The 25,082-nt window shown below is 38.6% G+C and overlaps 1 protein-coding gene across 4 annotated transcripts in view; it reads left to right on the top strand.

Moving 5' to 3' along the window:
• Positions 1 to 1,658: 1,658 nt before the first annotated feature.
• Positions 1,659 to 25,082, top strand: part of LOC116739797 (signal-regulatory protein beta-1-like) — a 42,946-nt gene continuing 19,522 nt past the window's right edge. For 3 of the 4 annotated variants that reach the window (XM_032604501.1, XM_032604498.1, XM_032604497.1), the window contains exons 1-2: positions 1,694 to 1,781; positions 3,098 to 3,151. In XM_032604501.1, the coding sequence (XP_032460392.1) occupies positions 1,709 to 1,781; positions 3,098 to 3,151 (127 nt within the window). In that variant the 5' untranslated portion in view covers positions 1,694 to 1,708. Of the gene's footprint in view, positions 1,782 to 3,097; positions 3,152 to 25,082 lie in introns of all 4 variants that reach the window. The other variant, XM_032604499.1, reaches the window with a different exon arrangement.

The following is a 25,082-nucleotide window of genomic DNA, read 5'->3' as shown; positions in this document are numbered from 1 at the left end:
TTTGACTACTGATTGTAATTGAGGTAGATCATCAATATTTGATCCAGCAAGCTTACAAAACTCTCAGCATTGCTAATTGTAAGGACATTTTTGTGTGTGTAACTCTGTTAACTTTAATCCAATCATTCAAATTAGTTTCGTCTTTATCAAAGATTCATATCCAAATGATTTATAAGACAAATAGTTCTACAAGTTCTACATATGAAAACTTGAGTCTCTCTAACCTTCTGCCATTTTCCACCTCTGAGAAGAAACGACTTTCAAATCTTTTAACTGATTATTTTAGGTTTTAATGCCAAATGTCATACAGCATGCTTCTATAGCACTTCTTGTTTTCTCACTCTTTAGGCATTATTTATTGATATCTCACTATGGAAGATGGGTATGTAATGTTTTGTTACTCCTGACCTCATGACACATACACACATTTTATATCCTTATCATCCTAAAATAAGCATAGTTTTGGATAACTTAATAGACAGTGTCTATGTTATTGTATCTATGAAATTCTTAATAATAGCTGAGTTTGTAACATTCTCAGTTTTGTTTCACGTTGATCCTCTTGTGTGTATGTTTGTGTAACCACCACCATGGTCAGGATGCAGAACATTCCATGACCACAAAGTCTCCCATGTGCTAGCCCTTTAAAGTGACACATCCCCAGCAAACCAAACCTCTGGCAAATGCCATTCTGTTTTCTCCCTATATATAATTTTGAGACTGTTATATCAGTGGAATTGATATTATGAGATTGTCTTTGTTTACTCAACATACTGTCTTCAAGAGACTTTCAGTTGTTACACACATATATAGCTTATTCCTTTGTATTGCTGAGTAGTATTTCCTGCTATGGATGCACCACAGTTTGTTAAACTGTTCACTTGTTGTGAGACATTTTAATTATTTTCCAGTTTTTTGCTTTACAAAGAAATTTGCTGTAACATATCTGCACCAGTTTTGTGTGGACATAGTTTTCATTTCTCTTAGATAAATGCTTGGGAGTGTAATTTCTGGGTCCTATAACCCACTTCCTCTCCTGAAAGAAGTAGGAAACGATTCCTTTTTTAGCTACAGGTGATACAAGTTCTGAGGTCCTCATTGCACTGTGCTTTTGGGCTAAGTTTTACCAGTTATATCAATAAAGGGTTGGAATAGAAAGTCATTTCAGGAGCAGATCTAGTTCCACCCCATATTTGAGAGGCCCTGGAGAACCCTCTTCCTTGTTTCAGTTGAGTTGGTCTTTGTTGGGGTAGGTTCCAGAATGAGGCCACAAGCCAGACACATCCTAGCCTCCTGGGCTTGGGACTTTGGAACACAGCCCACAACCACAGATCCTTCTTGGGATCTGTGAGTTTGCCTGGGGCTTCCAAATAGGGGTTCACCATGAATGGAGTGAGGGGCCCAGTGGAGAGAACAGAGACCCCACGTAGGGAGAAAGTTTATTTCTGTTAGGCTTGTCCAATCCGTCTGAAAATATAAGATGAGTAACTCCTCACTTTCCATCTGATTTCTCTGCCTGATTTCCATTTCACAACCTGAAGCAGGAACTGTCTGGAATCTAGAAGCAGATTAAGATCTCACAGCCATTTCACCCCATCATAGGCACTTCCTCTTACATCATTGGGAGGTGGGGCTTCCTTCCTTTCCACAGAGCACGGAAGTGCAGGTTCTCCCCAGGACACACATTTGGACAGAGCAGGCTTCCACGATGCCCATCCCTGTCTCTTTGTCCAACCATCCTCCTCGTTGCCTGCTGCTGACTCTACTGCTGGGACTCACAGGTAAGCATTCCTTGGGGTAGAATCCCCTTTCCCTGGCCCCTGGACCTCCCCCTGCCCCTGCACTTTTAGGTCTTAAATGTAAACATGGGTGTGCCACCTGGGCAGAAGTCCACAGAAGTCCAAGGACTGGGCATTATTCAAGAGCATGAAATCAGGGATCTGAGCATTTTCTCTGTGGATCCATTGCCTGCAGCTGGTTACCAGAGGCATTGAAACAGATGATGTTTCAAACACCAACAATGACAGCTTTGTGTGTATTAACTTGTTTAATCCTTGTTAATCACAGCATCCTAGTGTGGTAGCTATGACTATTATCCCTGATTTGCAGATGGGGAAACTGAGGCAGGGACAGTAACTTGCCTGACATCACCTATCTAAGACAGTGGAGCACAGGATTCTTGTCCAGGCCATACAGCTCCAGAGTTGGTTCTTTTAACCATGTTGTGCTGCTCAGCTTCTCAGAGAAGGCCAATGGAAGAAAAATCAGAAAATTCTGAGAAGGAAACAATAGATTTATCATCACCCATCATGCCACTCAGAGAACAGCAGAGTTCAAATCTTGCAATGTGTACTCCCAAATTTTTGTCAATGATGTGTTGGATGGTTTTTCTATGTGTTAAATTTTTTTTCACTAAGCTTTTAACATGTGTGTTAATTTCATTTGATCCTCAAGACAACCAGTACACTAGCATAATAGGTTACAGTTTAATACATGTTTGTGGATGCATGTATTAACGTGTGCGTGTGTGTATATATGTGTATAAGTGGGTGTGAGGAATTGTTCCCAGACACATTGGATTTCAAAAAGACTTCCTTATTTTTCCCTTAAATCATTTTTTCAGTGTACATGAGATGACATGATCAGATGTTTAGTCTTTGCTGTATTTCAGCAACATCCCTCCTTTTCTACTTCTCTATAAATCTACCCCTTACCCACACCCAAGACAAGAAAACTTCTCTCCTGGTAAATGAGTAGAATTTTGTACATTACTATCTTGGAGTCCACTCTTCCATGCTGGATAGGGGTGAGGAAGAAAAGGGGGTATCAAAGACACAGAGACTCTTGCCTATATGACCTATATATTCATATCCATATCTGTATCTGTAATTATATTTATATCCATATCTATAACTATCTATAGCTATATCATTGAATGCTAGTTGAAGCCTCCGTGCTTCAAGAAATCTAATGAGTAATAACTATTCATTTTCTTGAACACTCATCGTATGCCAGACACTGCTGGAAATCCCCACAGCTGTCAACTCATGTAATCATTATATCCAAGCTCGATCCTCTTGTCACCCCTACCTTACAGATAAGAAAACTGAGCAAGGAGAAGTTCAAGGTCACTCAGTGGTACATGGCAGAGGTATGATTTGAACTCAAGCAATCTCATACTAGAGCTCATGATTTTAACAATTGCTCTTCTTGATACTGTGGCCCTGCTTCCATCCCATGAGATTTCTTCAGTTTCTACCAATGGGTGTGTAGAAGGGTGGAGTGTGGGGAAGAGGGTTTGTGGTTTGCCTTTTTCTGGGCTCTTCTGCTTCCTGCATACATGCAAGTTCCTTTTTGTTTTTCACCAACTCATCTACACGGGAAACGCAGTTTCTGACATAATTTTCACGGAGATTACTCACTTAGAATTAAATGCCTCAGGGGGATGTCACACTGGGCAATTCCCACAACATACATATATTTTTTGCATACTACTATATGCCAGGAACTCTTACAGGAATGTGGGGTGCCTTGGTGAATAAAAGTCAAAGTAGTTGCCTGCATGGGTACTTATCTTAGTGGAAGATCTGACAATAAACAATAGACTTATAATTAAGTAAATAATGTAGTATATTAGAAAGTGATAAGTGTTTAAAAAAAAAAAAAAAAGAGTAGCCGGATGACAGAATTTGGAGAATCTGTAGCATAGGATGTATTTTAAACCTGGTAGTCTTTTTGCGGGTGGGGCGGGGGGAGCATCACTTAGAATGGGAAATGTAAGCCAAGATTGAAAGAAGGTTCTGCAGTGAGCCATGTGGTTATCTAGGGGAGGAGACTTCCTGACAGGAAACAGCATGTGCAAAGGTCCTGAAAGTAGCATCATCCTCCTGTGTTGAAGGATTTGGGCTTTTGCTCTGAGTGAAATCGTTGCTATTGCAAAGTTTTGAAGGGAGAAGTGACATGATCTAACATGAGTTTTAATTTATTCTAGCATTTCGTTGAGAATAGACTGCAGAGGACACAGACAGAGGCAACTAGAGCATTTGAGGTCATGACATTCATTCAAAAAAACATAAAAGTGGGTTGCACCTGGAGAGTACCTAGTAGAGATAAGTGAAGGAGTTCAGATTCTGGATGCACGCCGAAGAGGAGGCAACAGGATTTCTTGATATGTAGGATTTGTGGTGGGAGAGAAAAGCTCCAGGGTTTTCAGACCTGAGCATCTGGAAGAAGAAAGGGGATTCAGGTGAGATATAGAGGGTGTAGTGGAAATTCAGTTCAGTTTTAGATGTGTTAACTGTGGGATGTTTATTTCTATCCAAAGAAGATGACGAGTGGATAGTTGGACATACAAGTCCAGAGTTCAGGGGAAAGGCCTAGACCAGAGAGGTAATAGGAGAATTATTGATACACAGATTGTAGAGGTTTTGCTATCTCCTGGCTCCTCTCAACCCTCTGATCCCTCTTTGCTCCTCCTCTCCTTTCATTTCTCCCTCCAACGTTCTTTCATACTTCTTCCCATTTTTGTCTTAGCAGTTCAGCTTCCCTGACCTCACTCTTCTTCTCCAGACTTAAAAACCCAAATCACTTGATATTCTTGACACATCACAGGACCTGCCCTGTAATAGCATGTGCCCTCCTTAGGTGGCATGATTGGTTAGAAACAGTGCTTAGTGGGTGGGTTTACCAGCTCACACTCGGCAAAGGTGAACCACAAATTTTCTCCCTAAGGAGTAGGGAAGAAATAGAAAAGAACACAGGATTTGCTTGTGGCGCCACAACAGCCTGCTCCTCTGGTTTATATCTCTGCAGTTAGACCCATGCCTGTTTAATAGGACATTTCAGAGAAGATGGAATGTGTTTACATTTCTCTGTATCTCCAGAAACTTGTTAGTCAGCGAGGCTGTGAAATCAACCTGGAAAACTTGCAACTGTAGTTAAATGATTGGCCCAGCAGTGACTTATGTCCCTTAAACTCATAATTCATTGTCCAAACATAGTCAACCACCCACAATTCTTTTTAAAACACGATTTTGGAGTTTACTGTTTCCTTGCTTGCCTCCATGGTTCCATCTCCCCATTCACTTGTAGGTTTTTCAAATGTATCAGCGTTCAGAACCACACATTTTATTTCCTTTTGAGCTATTTAGTCCAATTCAAAGGCTCTGCATGGGACAGTCATCTTATTTCGGTTCACATCTTTTATTGCAGTGAAATATACATAACATGAAATTTACCATTTTAACTATTTTGAAGGTTACAAAGTGGCACTATGTTCCTTCACAATGTTGTGAAGCCATCACCAGTATACATTTCCAGAACTTTTTCAACATCTGTAGCCGAAACTCTGTATCTATTAAGCTCAACTCCCCAGTTCTCCTTCCCTGCAGCCACTGGTAACCGGTATTCTACTTTTTCTCTGTGAATTTGCCTATTCTACGGACTTCCTATAAGTGGAATCATCTATTTTCCTTTTGAATCTAGCTTATTTCACTGAGCATATTTTTAATGTTCATATATGCTGTGGAAGGTGTCAGAATATCATTGTTTTTTAGGGCTGAAATATATTGAATATATTTCATACATATTTCATATATATTTATGTGTATATATATGAATATATATATATATATCACATTTTGTTCATCCTTTCATCCATTAATGGAATTTTGGGTTGTTTATACTACCCCTTTTTATTGAAATATAGGTGCTGAAAAATATTACATACATTACAGGTGTACAATATAGTGATTCACAATTTTTAAAGGTTATACTCCATTTATAGTTATTATAAAATATTGACTACATTTCTGGTGTTGTACAGTATATCCTTGTAGCTTGTTTTATATATAATAATTTGTAACTCTGAATCACCTACACCTATATGGCCCTTCCCACCTTCCCTCTCCCTGCTGGTAACCACTAGTTTTTTCTCTATGTCTGTGAGTCTGTTTCTTTCTTGTTATATTAACTAGTTTGTTGTATTCTTTAGAGTCCACATATAAGTGATATCATACAGTATTTGTCTTTGTCTGACTTACATCACTTAGCACAATGCCTTCCAAGTCCATCCATGTTGCTGCAAATTTTCATTCTTTCTTACAGCTGAGTTGTATTCCGTTTATATACACACACACACCACATTTTCCTTATACATTCATCAGTTGATGAAATTTTGGGTTGTTTCTACTACCTTTTGTTATTGAGAATAATGATACTATGAACATTGATGGACAATTGTATGCATGAACTTCTGCTTTTAATTATTTAGGGTATACACCTAAGAGTGGATTTATTGGATCATATAATAAATTCTACGTTTAACTTAAGAAAATAACAAAGAGTTTAAAAAACTTTTTAAAAAACACTAGTGTTTCCACCGAGATTCCACCATTTTTGCACTCCTATCAGCAATGCACAAGAGTTTCACTTTCTCAACATTTTACCAACCCTTATTTTCACTTGTTTTGTTTTGTTTTGTTTTTGGTAACAGCCATCCTACAGGATATGTAGGGGTATCTCACTGTGGTTTTAATTTGCATTTTCCCAATTATTAGTAATGTTGAACATTGTTTCACATGCTTATTGACCATCTGTATATCTTCTTTAGAGAAACATCTATTCAATTCTTTTGTTCATTTTTTTTTTTTTTAATTTATTTATTTTATTTTTGGCTGCTTTGGGTCCCCGTTGCTGCACGCAGGCTTTCTCTGCACGGGCTTCTCATTGCAGTGGCCTCTCCTGTTGCGGAGCACGGGCTCCAGGCACACGGGCCTCAGCAGCTGCGGCACGTGGGCTCTAGAGCTCAGGCTCAGCAGCTGTGGCACACGGGCCCAGCCGCTCCATGGCATGTGGGATCTTCCCAGACCAGGGCTCGAACCCGTGTCCCCCGCATTGGCAGGCAGACTCTCAACCACTGCGCCACCAGGGAAGCCCTTCTTTTGTTCATTTTAAAATTGAGTTGTTTGTTATTTTGTTGCTGAATAGTAGGATTTCTTTAAGTATTCTTGATACATATCCCTTATGAGATATATGCTTTGCAAATGTTTTCTCTCATTCTGTAAATTGTCTTTTCACTCTCTTGAGAGTATCCTCTGATGCAGGAAAGTTTTTTTTTTTTTTTTTTTTTTTAGATGTTGGGGGTAGGAGTTTATTTATTTATTTATTTATTTATTTATTTATTTATTTATGCTGTGTTGGGTCTTCGTTTCTGTGCGAGGGCTTTCTCTAGTTGTGGCAAGCGGGGGCCACTCTTCATCGCAGTGCACGGGCCTCTCACTATCACGGTCTCTCTTGTTGCGGAGCAGACTCCAGACGTGCAGGCTCAGTAGTTGTGGCCACGGGCCTAGTTGCTCCGCAGCACGTGGGATCCTCCCAGAGCAGGGCTCGAACCCGTGTCCCCTGCATTAGCAGGCAGACTCTCAACCACTGCGCCACCAGGGAAGCCCTGCAGGAAAGTTTTAATCTTGATGAAGTCAAGATTAAAATTTCTAAAATATTTTTTTGCTGCCTTCGGTGTCATATCCAAGAAAGTATTGCCAAATTCAATGTCATGTTTCACCTGTGAGTTTTTCTCAGAATTTTATAGTTTTAGCTCTTACATTTAGGTCTTTGATTATACACCATTTTTGTATATGGTGTAAGGTAATGATCAGCTTCATTCTTTTGCATGTGAATATCAAGTTTCCTCAGATTCATGTATTGAAAACACTGTTCTTTGTCCATTGAATGATCTTGACACCCTTGTTAAAAATCACTTGACTATATATGTGAGGGTTTATTTCTAGGTTCTTTATTCATTGCCATTGGTCTATATATGTTTCTTAATGTGAGTACCACACTATTTTGATTATTGTAGCTTTGTATTAAGTTTTTAAATCTGGAAATGTGACTCCACAAATTATGTGCTTCTTTTTCAAGATTGATGGCTGAATTGAGGTTCCTTGAGATTTCATATGAAATTTAGAATGGGGCATTCTAGTTCTGCAAAAAACAGTCTTTGAGATTTTAATAGGGATTGTATAGAATGTTGTAGTTTCTTCAGGTAATATTGACATTTTAACAATATTAAGTCTCCCAATCCATAATAACAGGATGTTTTGTTCATTTATTAATGTCTTCTTTAAGTTCTTTCAGCAATGTTTTGTGCTTTTTGATGCACTAGTCTTTCATTTCCATGGTGAAATTTACTCCTAAGTATTTTACACTTTTTGTAGCTATTACAAATGAAATTGCTAGCTTAACTCCCTTTTTGGATTGTTTGTCACTAGTGTGTAGAAAAGCAACTGATTTTTGTGTGTTGACTTTATATCTCAAAAATTTGCTGGATTTATTTATTAACTCTAATGCTTTTAAATGTTGGAATCTTTAGAACTGCTACATAAAAATTCATGTCATGTACAAACAAGAGAGTTTTACTTTTTTCTTTCCAATTTGAATGCCTTTTATATATTTTTCCTGCCTAATTGCTTTTGTTGGAACTTCCATTATTGTGTTGACTAGAAGTGGCAAAAGTGAGCATCTTTGTTCTATTCCTGAGCTTAGGGGAAAAGCTTACAGAATTTCACCATCAACTAGGCTGTTAGCTGTGGGTTTTTCACATATGACTTCATTTATTGGACAATTTTCCATCTATTCCTAGATTTTGATTCTTTTTATCATGGAAAATGTTGACTTTTATTAAATGCTTGTTCTGTATCAGATGAGATGATCCTTTTTCCTCTTTATTCTATTAAAGTGGTAAAATGAATTGTTTGATTTTCATATGTTGAACCATTTTCACAATAAATCCCAGTTGGTAATGGTGCATAATTCTTTTAATATGCTATTGAATTGGGTTTGATAACATTTTGTTGATGATTGTTGCATCAATAGTCATAAAAGATATTGGTCTGTATTTTCTTCTTATGCCTTTGTCTGGCTTTTGTGTCAGAATAATGTGGAGAATGAGTTTTAATAGGCTCTGAAAAAATTAAGAAGTCTTCCTTCCTCTTCACTTTTTTGGAAGTGTTTGAGGAGGAATAATGTTAGTTTTCTTCAAAAGTTTGGGAGAATTCAGCAGTGAAGCCAAGTGTTCCTGGGCTTTCTTTCTTGGGAGGTTTTTGATTATTGATTAAATCTCATTGCTAGTTATAGGACTACTCTGATTTTATATTTCTTCATAATTCAGCCTTGGTGTAGTGTATTTCTAGAAATTGGTCCATTTTATCTAGGTTATCCAATTTCTTGGTGTTTAATAATTAATAGTACTCCTTTATAATCATTTTTATCTCTGTAAAATTATTAGTATGTTCTTTTATTTCTGATTTTCGTTATTTGGGCCTTCTCTCTCTCTTTCTCCCTGTTCTTTTTTTTCTTAGTCAATCTAGCTAAAATTTTGTCAATTGTATTAATCTTTTTGAAGAACCACTATTGTTTTTATAGATTTTCTCTGCTTTTTTTTAAATTCACATTTTATTTTTCTCTTCACTAATCTTGCTATTTCGTTTCCTTTCTAGCTTTGGGTTTTGGGTTTACTTTAATCTTCTTTCTCTAGCTTCTTATGGTGTATAGTAAAATTACTGTTTTGTGATCTTTTCTTAAATGTCTGCATTTTCAGCCATAAATTTCCCTTTAGGGTTGCTTTCTGTGCATCATACACGTTTTGGTGTTATGTGTTTATGTTTTCATTTTTCTCCAGGCATTCTAATATCCCTTTTAATTTCTTCTTTGACCTACTTTTTTTTTTTTTTTTTTTTTTGCGGTACGTGGGCCTCTCACTGTTGTGGCCTCTCCCGTTGCGGAGCACAGGCTCCAGACGCGCAAGCTCAGTGACCATGGCTCACAGGCCCAGCCACTCCACGGCGTGTGGGATCTTCCTGAACCGGGGCACGAACCCGTGTTCCCTGCATCGGCAGGCGGACTCTCAACCACTGCGCCACCAGGGAAGCCCTGACCTACTGATTTTTTAAGAGAAGGTTGTTTGATTTCTATGTATTTGTGAATATTTTATTTCCTCTTCTGTCATTGATCTAGTTTAATTTTACAAACTATTTGACCAGTGCACTGCTTGAATAGCCCTTCTTCAGATTCCAATAAGTTGACTTGTCGTTCATCCTGTGTGACAATGACACATACATAGAGTTTTCTTTTTTTTTTTAACATCTTTATTGGAGTATAATTGCTTTACGATGGTGTGTTAGTTTCTGCTTTACAACAAAATGAATCAGTTATATATATACATATGTTCCCATATCTCTTCCCTCTTGCGTCTCCCTCTCTCCCACCCTCCCTATCGCACCCCTCCAGGCAGTCACAAAGCACCGAGCTGATCTCCCTGTGCTATGCAGCTGCTTCCCACTAGCTATCTACCTTAAGTTTGGTAGTGAATATATGTCCATGCCTCTCTCTCACTTTGTCACAGCTTACCCTTCTCCCTCCCCATATCCTCAAGTCCATTCTCTAGTAGGTCTGTGTCTTTATTCCTGTTTTACCCCTAGGTTCCTCATGACATTTTTTTCCTTAAATTCCATATATATGTGTTAGCATACAATATTTGTCTTTTTCTTTCTGACTTACTTCACTCTGTATGACAGACTCGAGGTCTATCCACCTCATTACAAGTAGCTCAATTTCGTTTCTTTTTATGGCTGAGTAATATTCCATTGTATATATGTGCCACATCTTCTTTATCCATTCATCCGATGATGGGCACTTAGGTTGTTTCCATCTCCAGGCTATTGTAAATAGAACTGCAATGAACATTTTGGTACATGACTCTTTTTGAATTATGGTTTTCTCAGGGTATATGCCCAGTAGAGGGATTGCTGGATCATATGGTAGTTATATTTGTCGTTTTTTACGGAACCTCCATACTGTTCTCCACAGTGGCTGTATCAATTTACATTCCCACCAGCAGTGCAAGAGTGTTTCCTTTTCTCCACACCCTCTCCAGCTTTTATTGTTTGTGGCTTTTTTGATGACGGCCATTCTGACTGGTGTAAGATGATATCTCATTGTAGTTTTGATTTGCATTTCTCTAATGATTAGTGATGTTAAGCATCTTTCATATGTTTGTTGGCAGTCTGTATATCTTCTTTGGGAAAATGTCTATTTGGGTCTTCTGCCCATTTTTGGATTGGATTGTTTGTTTTTTGTTATTAAGCTGCATGAGCTGCTTGTAAATATTGGAGATTAATCCTTTGTTAGTTGCTTCATTTGCAAATATTTACTCCCATTCTGAGTGTTGTCTTTTGGTCTTCTTTATGGTTTCCTTGGTTGTGCAAAAGCCTTTAAGTTTCATTAGGTCCCATTTGTTTATTTTTGTTTTTATTTCCATTTCTCTAGGAGGTGGGTAAAAAAGGATCTTACTGTAATTTATGTCATACAGTAACCTGCCTATGTTTTCCTCTAAGAGTTTGATAGTTTCTGGCCTTACATTTATCTCTTTAATCCATTTTGAGCTTATTTTTGTGTATAGTGTTAGGGAGTGATCTAATCTCATACTTTTACATGTACCTGTCCAGTTTTCCCAGCACCACTTATTGAAGAGGCTGTCCTTTCTCCACTGTACATTCCTGCCTCCTTTATCAAAGATAAGGTGTCCATATGTGCGTGCGTTTATCTCTGGGCTTTCTATCCTGTTCCATTGATCTATTTTTCTGTTTCTGTGCCAGTACCATACTCTCTTGATTACTGTAGCTTTGTAGTATAGTCTGAAGTCAGGGAGCATGATTCTTCCAGCTCCGTTTTTCGTTCTCAAGATTGCTATGGCTATACGGGGTCTTTTGTGTTTCCATACAAATTGTGAAATTTTTTGTTCTAGTTCTGTGAAAAATTCCAGTGGTAGTTTGATAGGGATTGCATTGAATCTGTAGATTGCTTTGGGTAGTAGAGTCATTTTCACAATGTTGATTCTTCCAATCCAAGAAGATGGTATATCTCTCCATCTATTTGTATCATCTTTAATTTCTTTCATCAGTGTCTTATAATTTTCTGCATACAGGTCTTTTGTCTCCTTAGGTAGGTTTATTCCTAGATATTTTATTCTTCTTGTTGCAATGGTAAATGGGAGTGTTTTCTTGATTTCACTTTCAGATTTTTCATCATTAGTGTATAGGAATGCCAGAGATTTCTGTGCATTAATTTTGTATCCTGCTACTTTACCAGATTCATTGATTAGCTCTAGTAGTTTTCTGGTAACATCTTTAGGATTCTCTATGTATAGTATCATGTCATCTGCAAACAGTGAGAGCTTTACTTCTTCTTTTCTGATTTGGATTCCTTTTATTTCTTTTTCTTCTCTGACTGCTGTGGCTAAAACTTCCAAAACTATGTTGAATAATAGTGGTGAGAGTGGGCAACCTTGTCTTGTTCCTGATCTTAGTGGAAATGCCTTCAGTTTTTCACCATTGAGGACGATGTTGGCTGTGGGTTTGTCATATATGGCCTTTATTATGTTGAGGAAAGTTCCCTCTATGCCTACTTTCTGCAAGGATTTTATCATAAATGGGTGCTGAATTTTGTTGAAAGCTTTCTCTGCATCTATTGAGATGACCATATGGTATTTCTCCTTCAATTTGTTAATATGGTCTATCACGTTGATTGATTTGCATATATTGAAGAATCCTTGAATTCCTGGAATAAACCACACTTGATCATGGTGTATGATCCTTTTAATGTGCTCTTGGATTCTGTTTGCTTGTATTTTGTTGAGGATTTTTGCATCTATGTTCATCAGTGATATTGGTCTGTAGTTTTCCTTCTTTGTGACATCCTTGTCTGGTTTTGGTATCAGGGTGATGGTGGCCTCATAGAATGAGTTTGGGAATGTTCGTCCCTCTGCTATATTTTGGAAGAGTTTGAGAAGGGTAGGTGTTAGCTCTTCTCTAAATGTTTGATAGAATTCACCTGTGAAGTCATCTGGTCCTGGGCTTTTTTTTGTTGGAAGATTTTTATCAGAGTTTCAATATCAGTGCTTGTGATTGGTCTGTTCCTATTTTCTATTTCTTCCTGATTCAGTCTTGGCAGGTTGTGCCTTTCTAAGAATTTGTCCATTTCTTCCAGGTTGTCCACTTTATTGGCATAGAGTTGCTTGTAGTAATCTCTCATGATCTTTCGTTTTTCTGCAGTATCATTTGTTACTTCTCCTTTTTCATTTCTAATTTTATTGTTTTGAATCTTCTCCCTTTTTTTCTTGATGAGTCTGGCTAATGGTTTATCAATTTTGTTTATCTTCTCAAAGAACCAGCTTTTAGTTTCATTGATCTTTGCTATCGTTTCCTTCATTTCTTTTTCATTTATTTCTGATCTGATTTTTATGATTTCTTTCCTTCTGCTAACTTTGGGGTTTTTTGGTTCTTCTTTCTCTAATTGCTTTAGGTGCAAGGTTAGGTTGTTTATTCGCGATGTTTCCTGTTTCTTAAGGTATGTCTGTATTGCTATAAACTTCCCTCTTAGAACTGCTTTTGCTGCATCCCATAGATTTTGGGCTGTCGTGTCTCCATTGTCATTTGTTTCTACGTACTTTTTTATTTCCTCTTTGATTTCTTCAGTGATCACTTCGTTATTAAGTAGTGTATTGTTTAGCCTCCATGTGTTTGTATATTTTACAGATCTTTTCCTGTAATTGATATCTAGTCTCATAGAGTTGTGGTCGGAAATGATACTTGATACAATTTCAATTTTTTAAAATTTACCAAGGCTTGATTTGTGACACAAGATATGATCTATCCTGGAGAATGCTCGATGAGCACTAGAGAAAAATGTGTAATCTGTTATTTTGGGATGGAATGTCCTATAAATATCAATTAAGTCCATTTTGTTTAATGTATCATTTAAAGTTTGTGTTCCCTTATTTACTTTCATTTTGGATGATCTGTCCATTGGTGAAAGTGGGGTGTTAAAGTCCCCTACTATGAATGTGTTACTGTAAATTTCCCCTTTTATGGCTGTTAGTATTTGCCTTATGCATTGAGGTGCTCCTATGTTGGGTGCATAAATATTTACAATTGTTATATATTCTTCTTGGATTAATCCCTTGGTCATTATGTAATGTCCTTCGTTGTCTCTTCTAATAGTCTTTATTTTAAAGTCTATTTTGTATGATATGAGAATTGCTACTCCAGCTTTCTTCTGGTTTCCATTTGCATGAAATATCTTTTTCCATCCCCTTACTTTCAGTCTGTATGTGTCTCTAGGTCTGAAGTGAGTCTCTTTTAGACAGAAAATATATGGGTCTTGTTTTTGTATCCATTCAGCCAATCTGTGTCTTTTGGTGGTAGCATTTAGTCCATTTACCTTTAAGGTAATTATCAATATGTATGTTCCTATTCCCATTTTCTTAATTGTTTTGGATTCGTTATTGTAGGTCTTTTCCTTCTCTTGTGTTTCTTGCCTAGAGAAGTTCCTTTAGCAGTTGTTGTAGAGCTGGTTTGGTGGTGCTGAACTCTCTCAGCATTTGCTTGTCTGTAAAGGTTTTAATTTCTCCATCAAATCTGAATGAGATCCTTGTTGGGTAGAGTAATCTTGGTTGCAGGTTTTTCTCCTTCATCACTTTACATATGTCTTGCCACTCCCTTCTGGCTTGCAGAGTTTCTGCTGAAAGATCAGCTGTTAACCTTATGGGGATTCCCTTGTGTGTTATTTGTTGTTTTTCCCTTCCTGCTTTTAATATGTTTTCTTTGTTTTTAATTTTTGACAGTTTGAATAATATGTGTCTTGGTGTATTTCTCCTTGGATTTATCCTGTATGGGACTCTCTGTGCTTCCTGGACTTGATTAACTATTTCCTTTCCCATATTAGGGAAGTTTTCAACTATAATCTCTTCAAATATTTTCTCAGACCCTTTCTTTTTCTCTTCTTCTTCTGGAACCCCTATAATTCGAATGTTGGTGCATTAGTGTTGTCCCAGAGGTCTCTGAGACTGTCTTCAGTTCTTTTCATTCTTTTTTCTTTATTCTCCTCTGCTGTAGTTATTTCCAGTATTTTATCTTCCAGGTCACTTATCCGTTCTTCTGCCTCAGTTATTCTGCTATTGATCCCATCTAGAGTATTTTTCATTTCATTTATTGAGTTGTTCATCATTGTTTGTTTCATCTTTAGTTCTTCTAGGTCCTTGTTAAATGTTTCTTGCATTTTGTCTCTTCTATTTCTAAGATTTTGGATCATCTTTGCTATCATTATTCTGAATTCTTTTTCAGGTAGACTGCCTATTTCCTCTTCATTTGTTAGGTCTGGTGGGTTTTTATCTTGCTCCTTCATCTCTTTTGTGTTTTTCTGTCTTCTCATTTTGCTTATCTTACTGTGTTTGGGGTCTCCATTTTGCAGGCTGCAGGTTCGTAGTTCCCGTTGTTTTCAGTGTCTGTCCCCAGTGGCTAAGGTTGGTTCAGTGGGTTGTGTAGGCTTCCTGGTGGAGGGGACTAGTGCCTGTGTTCTGGGTGATGAGGCTGGATCTTGTCTTTCTGAGGGGCAGCTCCATGTCTGGTGGTGCGCTTTGGGGTGTCTGTGGAATTATTGTGATTTGGGGCAGTCTCTCTCCTAATGGGTGGGGTTGTGTTCCTGTCTTGCTAGTTGTTTGGCATAGGATGTCCAGCACTGTAGCTTGCTGGTCATTGAGTGAAGCTGGGTGCTGGTGTTGAGATGGAGATCTCTGGGAGATTTTTGCCGTTTGATATTATGTGGAGCTGGGAGGTGTCTTGTGGACAAGTGTCCTGAAGTTGGCTCTCACACCTCAGAGGCACAGCACTAACTCCTCGCTGGAAAACCAAGAGGCTTTCATCCACACGGCTCAGAAGAAAAGGGAGAACAAGTAGAATGAAACAATTAGTAGAAGTAGAAATAAAGAATGGAGGGAGGGTGGGAGGGAGGAAGAAAGGAAGGAGGGAAGGAAGGAAAAAAGAAAGAAGAAAAAGCAAGATAAAATATAATAAAGTTATTAAAATAAAAAAAATTATTAAGAGAAATAAACAGACGGATAAAACCCTGGGACAAATGGTGGAAGCAAAGCTATGCAGACAAAATCTCACAGAGAAGCATACACATACACACTCACAAAAAGAAGAAAAGGGGAAAAAATCATAAATCTTGCTCTCAAAATTCACCTCCTTAATTTGGGATGATTCGTTGTCTATTCAGGTATTCCACAGTTGCAGGGTACATCAATTTGATTGCGGAGCTTTAATCCGCTGCTCCTGAGGCTGCTGGGAGAGATTTCCCTTTCTCTTCTAAGTTCTCACAGCTCCCAAGAGCTCAGCTTTGGATTTGGCCCCGCCTCTGCGTGTAGGTCACTGGAGGGCGTCTGTTCTTCGCTCAAACAGGACGGGGTTAAAGGAGCCGCCGATTCGGGGGCTCTGGCTCACTCAAGCTGGGGGTAGGGAGGGGCATGGAGTGCGGGGCAAGCCAGTGGCGGCAGAGGCCAGCGTGACGTTGCACCAGCCTGAGGCACACCGTGCATTCTCCCGGGGGAGTTGTTCCTGGGTCCCGGGACCCTGTCAGTGGTGGGCTGCACAGGCTCCCCAGAAGAAGAGTGTGGATAGTGACCTGTGCTTGCACACAGGCTTCTTGGTGGCGACAGCAGCAGCCTTAGCGTGTCATGCCTGTCTCTGGGGTCCGCACTTATAGCCACAGCTCGAGCCCATCTCTGGAGCTCCTTTAAGCAGCACTCTTAATCCCCTCTCCTCGCGCACCAGGAAACAAAGAGGGAAGAAAAAGTCTCTTGCCTCTTCGGCAGGTCCAGAATTTTCCCCAGACTCCCTCCCGGCCAGCCATGGTGCACTAACCCCCTGCAGGCTGTGTTCACGCCACCAATACCAGTCCTATCCCTATGCTCTGACCAAAACCCGAGCCTCAGCTCCCAGCCCCACCCGCCCCAGCGGGTGAGCAGACAAGCCTCTCGGGCTGGTGAGTGCCAGTTGGCACTGATCCTCTGTGTGGGAATCTCTCTGCTTTGCTCCCCGCACCCCTGTTGCTGTGCTCTCCTCCGCGGCTCTGAAGCTTTCCCCCTCCGCCACCCACAATCTCCACCTGCGAAGGGTCTTCCTAGTGTGTGGAAACCTTTCCTCCTTCACAGCTCCCTCCCATTGGTGCAGGTCCCGTCCCTATCCTTTTGTCTTTGTTTATTCTTTTTTCTTTTTCCCTACCCTGGTACGTGGGGGGTTTCTTGCCTTTTGGAAGGTCTGAGGTCTTCTGCCAGCGTTCAGTAGGTATTCTGTAGGTGTTGTTCCACCTGTAGATGTATTTCTGGTGTATCTGTGAGGAGGAAGGTGATCTCCGCGTCTACTCTTCCACCATCTTCCCGGAAGTCTTAGAGTTTTCTTATGGCAACTGGTTTCTGTAACTGTCAGGACAGATGTGTGTGGTAGACAGAAGATACCCCCTCAATATAGGAGGAGCAATCAAGATGGTGGACTAGGAAGATGTGAAGCTCAACTTCTCCCACAAATACATCAAAAATATATCTACATGTGGAATAATTCTCACAGAATATCTAATGAACACTGGCAGAAGAAGTTGACTTCTGAAAAGGCAAGAAATTCTCCATGTAACCGGGTGGGGCAAAAGAAAAAATAATGAAAATGAGACAGGAATCTGGATGTGACCTGTACCCCTTGGAGGGAGCTGTGAAAGAGGAAAGGTTCTGCACCCTGGTAAGTCCCTTCACCAGTGGGGAGATCAGCTAGGACAGGTGGGGAGCTTCAGAGCCTCAGAAGAGAATGTAACAACTGGTTTGCAGCAGCTAGAATGGAGAGAGACTGGCACAGATGGTCAGTGCCACAGCCCTGCATTCCCCATCCTGAGATGTTCATCTGCCCATGCAGTGGGTGGCTGGGTGCTGAAGCTTGGGATTCAGAGATCAGACCCTGGAAAAGGATTGGGGTGGTCTGTGTGGAAACAGCGTGAATGGCCTGGAGCCTAGTGCAACCCCACCTGAGGGTGTGTGCAGAGGAAGCATGGGCCACCTTAGAGGCCAGGCACCATTGTTTGGGGGATGTGTGAGGGGAGGAGCAGGACATGCCATTGCAGCCTTTTTCCTCAGGCATGCTTTCAGGTGGCAAGACACTGCCTACACAAGCTCTAGGAGTTATTGTCAGTCACCACCACCAACCCTTTGCTTCAAGAGCAGTCACAAAGAGCAGTTACAATATGCCACTGCTGCCCCCTGGGGCTACAGGAGTGGTTGAGACCTGCCTCCACTCCCATCACATGCTCCAAGGCACGTGTGAGCCAACACTGCTGCCAAGAACCCCAGGACCGGGCACCAACCACTGCATCTGCATACCCCCTACCAAGGGGATAATGGCCAGCACACACTGAGGAAAGTGTTGGCAGACATCCATACTAAAAAGAGCCCTCACATCAAAAATGTTAAACCCACACAAGCTACACAGGGCCACTCCCACATATAGTCTTCCAAGACCACAGTAGATAATTTTTTCTCCTAAACTCACAGAATAAGAAAAATATAAGTAAAATAAAGATGCAGAGGAGCCAATCCCAGTTAAAAGACCAAGAGGATTCCCCTTAAAGAATAAACAATGAAACAGCTCTTTAGTCTAATAGACACAGATTTCAAAAAGGAGATAATGAAAATACTGAAGGAATTATGAAAGGGTATCAACAGAAATGCAGAACACTGTAAAAAGGAACTAGAAACTATGAAGAGGAACCAAGAAAAAATAGAAAACTCATTTGCTGAGATCAAAAGTGAACTAAAGGCAATGAATAGCAGAATGCAGAAGAACAAATAAGTGATCTGGAAGATAGAATAATGGAAATCACCCAATCAGGACAGCAGACAGAAAACCAAATGAAAAAGAAAGTGATATAAGAGACCTATGGGATAATATAAAGCTTGCCACTCTACACATAATAGGGATTCCAGAAAGGAAAGAAAGAGAAAAGGGGATCAAAACTGTATTTGAAGAAATTATGGCTGAAGACTTCCCACACCTAAAGAAGGAAACAGATATCCAGGTACAGGAAGCACAGAGGGTACCAAACAAGGTAAGCCCAAAGAGACCTACACTAAGATGTATTCTAATAAAAAATGGCAAAACTTGATAAGGAGGGGATTCTAAAGGCAGCAAGAGAAAAACAAAGAGTTAGTTACCAGGGAACCCCTATAAGGCTATCAGCAGATTTCTCTACAGACACTTTGCAAGCCAGAAGGAAGTGGCAAGATATATTCAAAGCCCTGAAAAGGAAAAATCTGCAACCTAGAATACTCTACCCAGCAAGATTGTCATTTAGAATAGGAGAGATAAAGAATTTTTCAGACAAGCAAAGTTAAAAGAAAATAGCAATACTAAACTTATTCTAAAGGAAATATTGAAAGGTCTTCTCTAGAAAAGAACTAAGAATATATAGGAAAGAAAAATCACAGTTAGAAAGCAAATCACTTAAATAAGCTAGTATGCAGATTCAAAAAATCAAAAAAATTATTTGAAAGTGATGATAACCACAATGAACAGCAAAAGGATGAACATAAAGATGTAAAAGAGGACATCAAAATCATACTGATAAAATGTGGGGGAGGAGAGTAAGAAAATGTACATTTGTTTTCATTTCATAGAATGTGTTTGAGCCTCTATGACTACCAGTCTAAGGCAAGTAGATATAGACGGGGTTAATATACTTGAAAAACGGGTAACCACAAATCAAAAACATACAATAGACTCACAAAAACCAGAAAGGAGAGAAATAAGTATAATACAAAAGAAAATCATCAAGCTACAAAAAGAAAATGAAAGGGACAAAGAAGAAATACAAAACCAATGGAAAAACAGGCTCAAAATGGCTATAAATACATAGCTAACAATAATAACATTGGGACTTCCCTGGTGGCACAGTGGTTGAGAGTCCGCCTGCCAAGGCAGGGGACACGGGTTCGTGCCCTGATTCGGGAAGATCCCACATGCTGTGGAACAGCTGGGCCCGTGAGCCATGGCCGCTGAGCCTGCACATCCAGAGCCTGTGCTCTGCAACGGGAGAGGCCACAACAGTGAGAGGCCCACACACCGCAAAAAAAAAAAAAAATTACGTTAAACATCAATGGAATGAAAGCTCCAATCAAAAGGTACAGAGTGGCAGATTGGATAGAAAAACAAGAGCCTACAATATGCTGCCTACAGGAGACCCAGTTTAGGGCAAAAGACACACATAGATTGAAAGTAAGGGGATGGAAAAAGATATTTCATGCAAAAAGAAATGGGAAGAAAGTGGGGGTCACAATACTCATATCAAACAAAATAGACTTTAAAACAAAGGCCCTAAAGATAAAGAAGGACATTATATAATGATAAAAGGCTCAACATAAGAAGAGAATTTTACACTAGTCAATATATATGCACATAATATAGGAGCAGCCAAGTACATAAAACAAATACTAACAGAAATAAAGGGAGAAATTGACAGGAATACAATAATTAGATTTTAACACCCCACTCACATCAATGGACAGATATTCTAAACAGAATGTCCTAAATGATACAATAGAACAGTTAGACTTCATTGATATTTTCAAGACTTTACATTAAAAAAAAAAACAGACTACACATTCTTTTCAAGTGCACATGAAACATTCTTTAGGAATGATCACATATTGGGACACAAAACAGACCTCAATGAATTTAAGAGTATAGAAATTATCTCAAACATCTTTTCTGTACACAACAGCATTCAACTAAAATCAACCGCAGAAAAAGAAGTGAGGAAAAAGATTACATGGAGACCCAATAACATGCTACTAAAAAACCAGGTGGTCAAGGATGAAATCAAAGAGGAAATTTAAAAAATACCTTGAGACAAATGACAATGAAAACACAACAATACAAAATCTATGGGATGCAACAAATGCAGTCCTTAGAAGGAAGTTCATAGCAATACAGTTCATAGCCTTCATCAAAAAAACAAGAAAATTCTCAAATAAACAACATAGCCTACCACTTAGAAGAATTAGAAAAAAAGAACAAACAAAATGTAAAGCCAGCAGAAGGGAGGAAATAATAAATATCAGAGAGGAAATAAAATAAAGATTAAAAAAAGTAGAAGAAAATCAATAAAACCAAGAATTGGTTCTTTGAAAGGGTAACAAGATTGACAAACCTTTGGCCAGGCTCACCAAGAAGAAAAGAGAGAGATCCTGGGTAAACAAAATAAGAAATGAAAAAGGAGACATTACATCTGATACTGCAGAAATACAAAAAAAACATAAGGGAATACTATGAACAATTATATGTCAACAAATTCGACAACATAGAAGACATGGACAAGTTTCTAGAAACATACAGCCCACCAATAATGAATCAAGAAGAAATAGATAATTTGAACAGACTGATCATGAGAGGTGAAGTAGAATCTGTAATAAAAAACTTCCTACAAACAAAAGTCCAGGACCAGAATGCTTCACAGGTGAACTCTACCAAACATACATAGAAGAACTTATACTGATCCTTCTCAAATTCTTCCAAAAAGTTGAAGAGGAGGGAACACTCCCAAAGACATTCTATGAAGCCACCATTACCCTGATATCACAACCGCACAAAGACACCACCAAAAAAGAAAATTACAAGGCAATATCTTTGATGAATATAGATGCAAAAATTCTCAACAAAACATTAGCAAACCAAATCCAACAACACATAAACAAGATCATACACCATGGACAAGTTGGATTCATCTCAAGTTCACATGGATGTTTTGGCATACAGAAATAAATCAATATGATACACCCCAGAAACAATAGCACATGATCATCTCAATAGATGCAGAAAAAACGTTTCACAAAATTCAACATCAATTCATGATAAAAACTCTTGCTAAAGCGGGTATACAGGGAACAAAACTATTTATGACAAACGCACAGCTAAAATAATACTCAATGGTGAAAATATGAAAGACTTTCCACTAAAATCTGGAAAAAGACAAGGATGCCCACTCTCACCTCTTCTATTCAACATAGTATTGGAAGTCCCAGCTACAGAAATCAGACAAGAAAAAGAAATAAAAGGTATCTAAATTGGAAAGAAAGAGGTAAAATTGTCATTATATGAAGGTGGCATGATACTATATATAGAAAATCCTAGACTCCACACAAAAACTATTAGAAATGATCAACAAATGCCACAAGGTAGCAGGATACAAGATTAATATAGAGAAATTGGTTGCATTTCTTTACACTCACAATGTAATATCAGAAAGGGAATGTACAAAAAACAATACCTTTAAAACTCACACCCACCAAAATAAAATACTTAGGAATAATCCTGACTAAGGAGGTGAAAGACTTATACACTGAGAACTATAAAACATTAATAAAGGAAACTGAAGATTATTCAAAGAAAAGGAAAGATATCCCATGCTTTTGGATTGGAAGAATTAATATTGTTAAAATGGTCATACTGCCCAAAGCAATCTACAGATTTAATTCAATCCCTATCAAATTACCCATGACATTTTCCCCAGAACTAGAACAAATACTCCTAAAATTTGTATGGAACCACAAAAGACTCAGAATTGCCAAAGCAATCCTGAATAAAAAGAACAAAGCAGGAAGCGTAACCCTCCCAAACTTCAGACAATACTACAAAGCTACAGTACTCAAAACACCATGGTATTGGCACAAAAACAGACATATGGATCAATGGAAAAGAATAGAGAGCGCATAAATAAACCCACACGCTTACAGTCAATTAATCTTTGACAAAAGAAGCAAGAGTATATAATGGGAAAAAGACAGTCTCTTCAGCAAGCGGTGCTGGGAAATTTGGACAGCTGCATGTAAATCGATGAAATTAGAACATACCCTTTCACAATACAAAAAAATAAACTCAAAATGACTTAAAGACTTAAACATAAGTCATGACACCATAAAACTCCTAGAAGAGATCATAGGCAAAACATTTTTTGACATAAATTGTACCAAAGTTTTCTTAGGTCAGTCTCCCAAGGCAATAGAAATAAAAACAAACAATGGGACCTAATCAAACTTACAAGATTTTGCATAGCAAAAGAAACCATAAACAAAACAAAAAAAAACTACCTACTGATTGGGAGAAAATATTCACAAAGGATTTCGCCAACAAGGGCTTGCTTTCCAAAATATACAAACAGCTCATACAACTCAACAACATTTCTCCAAAGAATAAATACAAATGGCCAATAGGCACATGAAAAGATGCTTACTAATTATTAGAGAAATGCAAATCAAAACTAAAATTAGGTACCACCTCACATCAGTCAGAATGGTCACCCTTAAAGCCCTACAAATAACAAATGCTGGAGAGGATGTGGAGAAAAGAGAACTCTCCTATACTGTTGGCAGGAATGTAAGTTGGTACAGCCACTATGTAAAACAATATGGAGGTTCCTCAGAAAAATAAAAATAGAATTACCATATGATCCAGTGATCCCACTCATGGGCATATATCCAGACAAAACTCTTATCCAAAAAGATACATGCACCCCTATGTTCATAGCAGCACTATTCACAATAACTAAGACATGGGAACAACCTAAAAGTCCATTGACAGATGAATGGATAAAGAAGATGTGGTAAATATATACAATGGAATACTATTCAGCCATAAAAAAGAATGAAATAATGTCATTTGCAGCAACATGGACACAACTAGATATTATCATACTAAGTGAAGTAAGTCAGAAAGAGAAAAGAGAAACACCATGTGATATTTATATGTGGAATCTAAAAGATGACACAGGGAATTCTCTGATGGTCCAGTGGTTAGGACTCCACACTTCCACTTCAGGGGACCTGGGTTCGATCCCTGTTCGGGGAACTAGGATCCCGCAAGCTATGCCACATGGACAACCCCCCCCATAAAAAAGATGAGACAAATGAACGTATCTACAAAACAGAAACAGACTCACGGACATAGAGAACAAACTTGTGGTTGCCAAGGAGGAGAGGGTAGGGTAATGTAATCTATTATATATGGAATGGATAAACAACAAGGTCCTACTATATCACACAGAGAACTATATTCAGTATGCTATGATAAGCCATAACGGAAAAGAATATATTAAAAAAAGAATATATATATATATATATATATATACAAGAATATATATTTGTATAAATGAGTCGATTTTTGTACAGCAGAAATTACCAAAACACTGTAAATCAACAATACTTCAGTATAAAAAAGTTATAAATCAAGTAAAAAGAAAAAAGGAAGTAGCCCCCCAAAGAAATCTATGTCCTATACTCACCTGTGAATATTTTACTTTACTTGGAAAAAGAGATTTTGTAAAAGTGATTAAGTTAAGACCCTTGCTATGGGGAGAATATCCTAGATTATCATTGTGGGCCCAATATAATCTTATAAGAGTGAGGCAGGAAAGCCAAAGTTAGAGAAATACAAGTGACAATGGAAGCAACATTAGAGTCATAAGAAGATGGAAACCATGAGAAAAGGAGTGTAGACAGTCTCAAAAATTTGGAGAGACAATGATCAGAGCATCCAGAAGAAATGTAGCCCAACCAACTCCTTGATTTTAGTCCAGTAATACCACTTCTGGTCCTTTGACATCCAGAATTATAATAAAACTGTCACTTCAAGCCACTAAATTTTTGACAATTTATTACAGCAGCCTTAGGTAACTAATAAAACATGACTATGTCATTGGGAAAAAATGCTAGGGACTTGAAACAATATTTTACTTTCTTCTTAAACTAAATGTTCATTGTGTTGGGAGCTCTGCACATCACTGCCACTCAAGTATCCAGGTTGTTGGAGCCAACCTCATCATGAGAATGTGGATCTCTGGGGAAGATGGAAGTTGGTCCATACAGCCTCTTGCAGTTAAATGAATAACCTACGAAATATATCCATCACTTCTCCTCACAACTCAGTGGTCTAAAGAAGCCATGTGGTCTCACCTAATGCAAAGGCCAGAAGTGCAGCACTCCAGGAGGCCACAAAGTGAACAGCCAGAAACATCTGGTGAAGTATGACACTTCCAAAGAGGGCTCAAGTACTCAGACTCATTCTCTGCCACATCATTTAACCTCTCTGTGCCTCAAATCCTCTCTTGTATTAGGGTCTCACTTTATAGGTTCATTGTAAAGGTTGCATGCAATATAC

Source organism: Phocoena sinus, chromosome 15 (assembly GCF_008692025.1).
Source record: "Phocoena sinus isolate mPhoSin1 chromosome 15, mPhoSin1.pri, whole genome shotgun sequence".
In the NCBI taxonomy this organism is placed as follows: Eukaryota; Metazoa; Chordata; class Mammalia; order Artiodactyla; family Phocoenidae; genus Phocoena; species Phocoena sinus.
The sequence above is the reverse complement of the archived record's forward strand: the minus strand, read 5'-3'. Positions and strand labels throughout refer to the sequence as shown.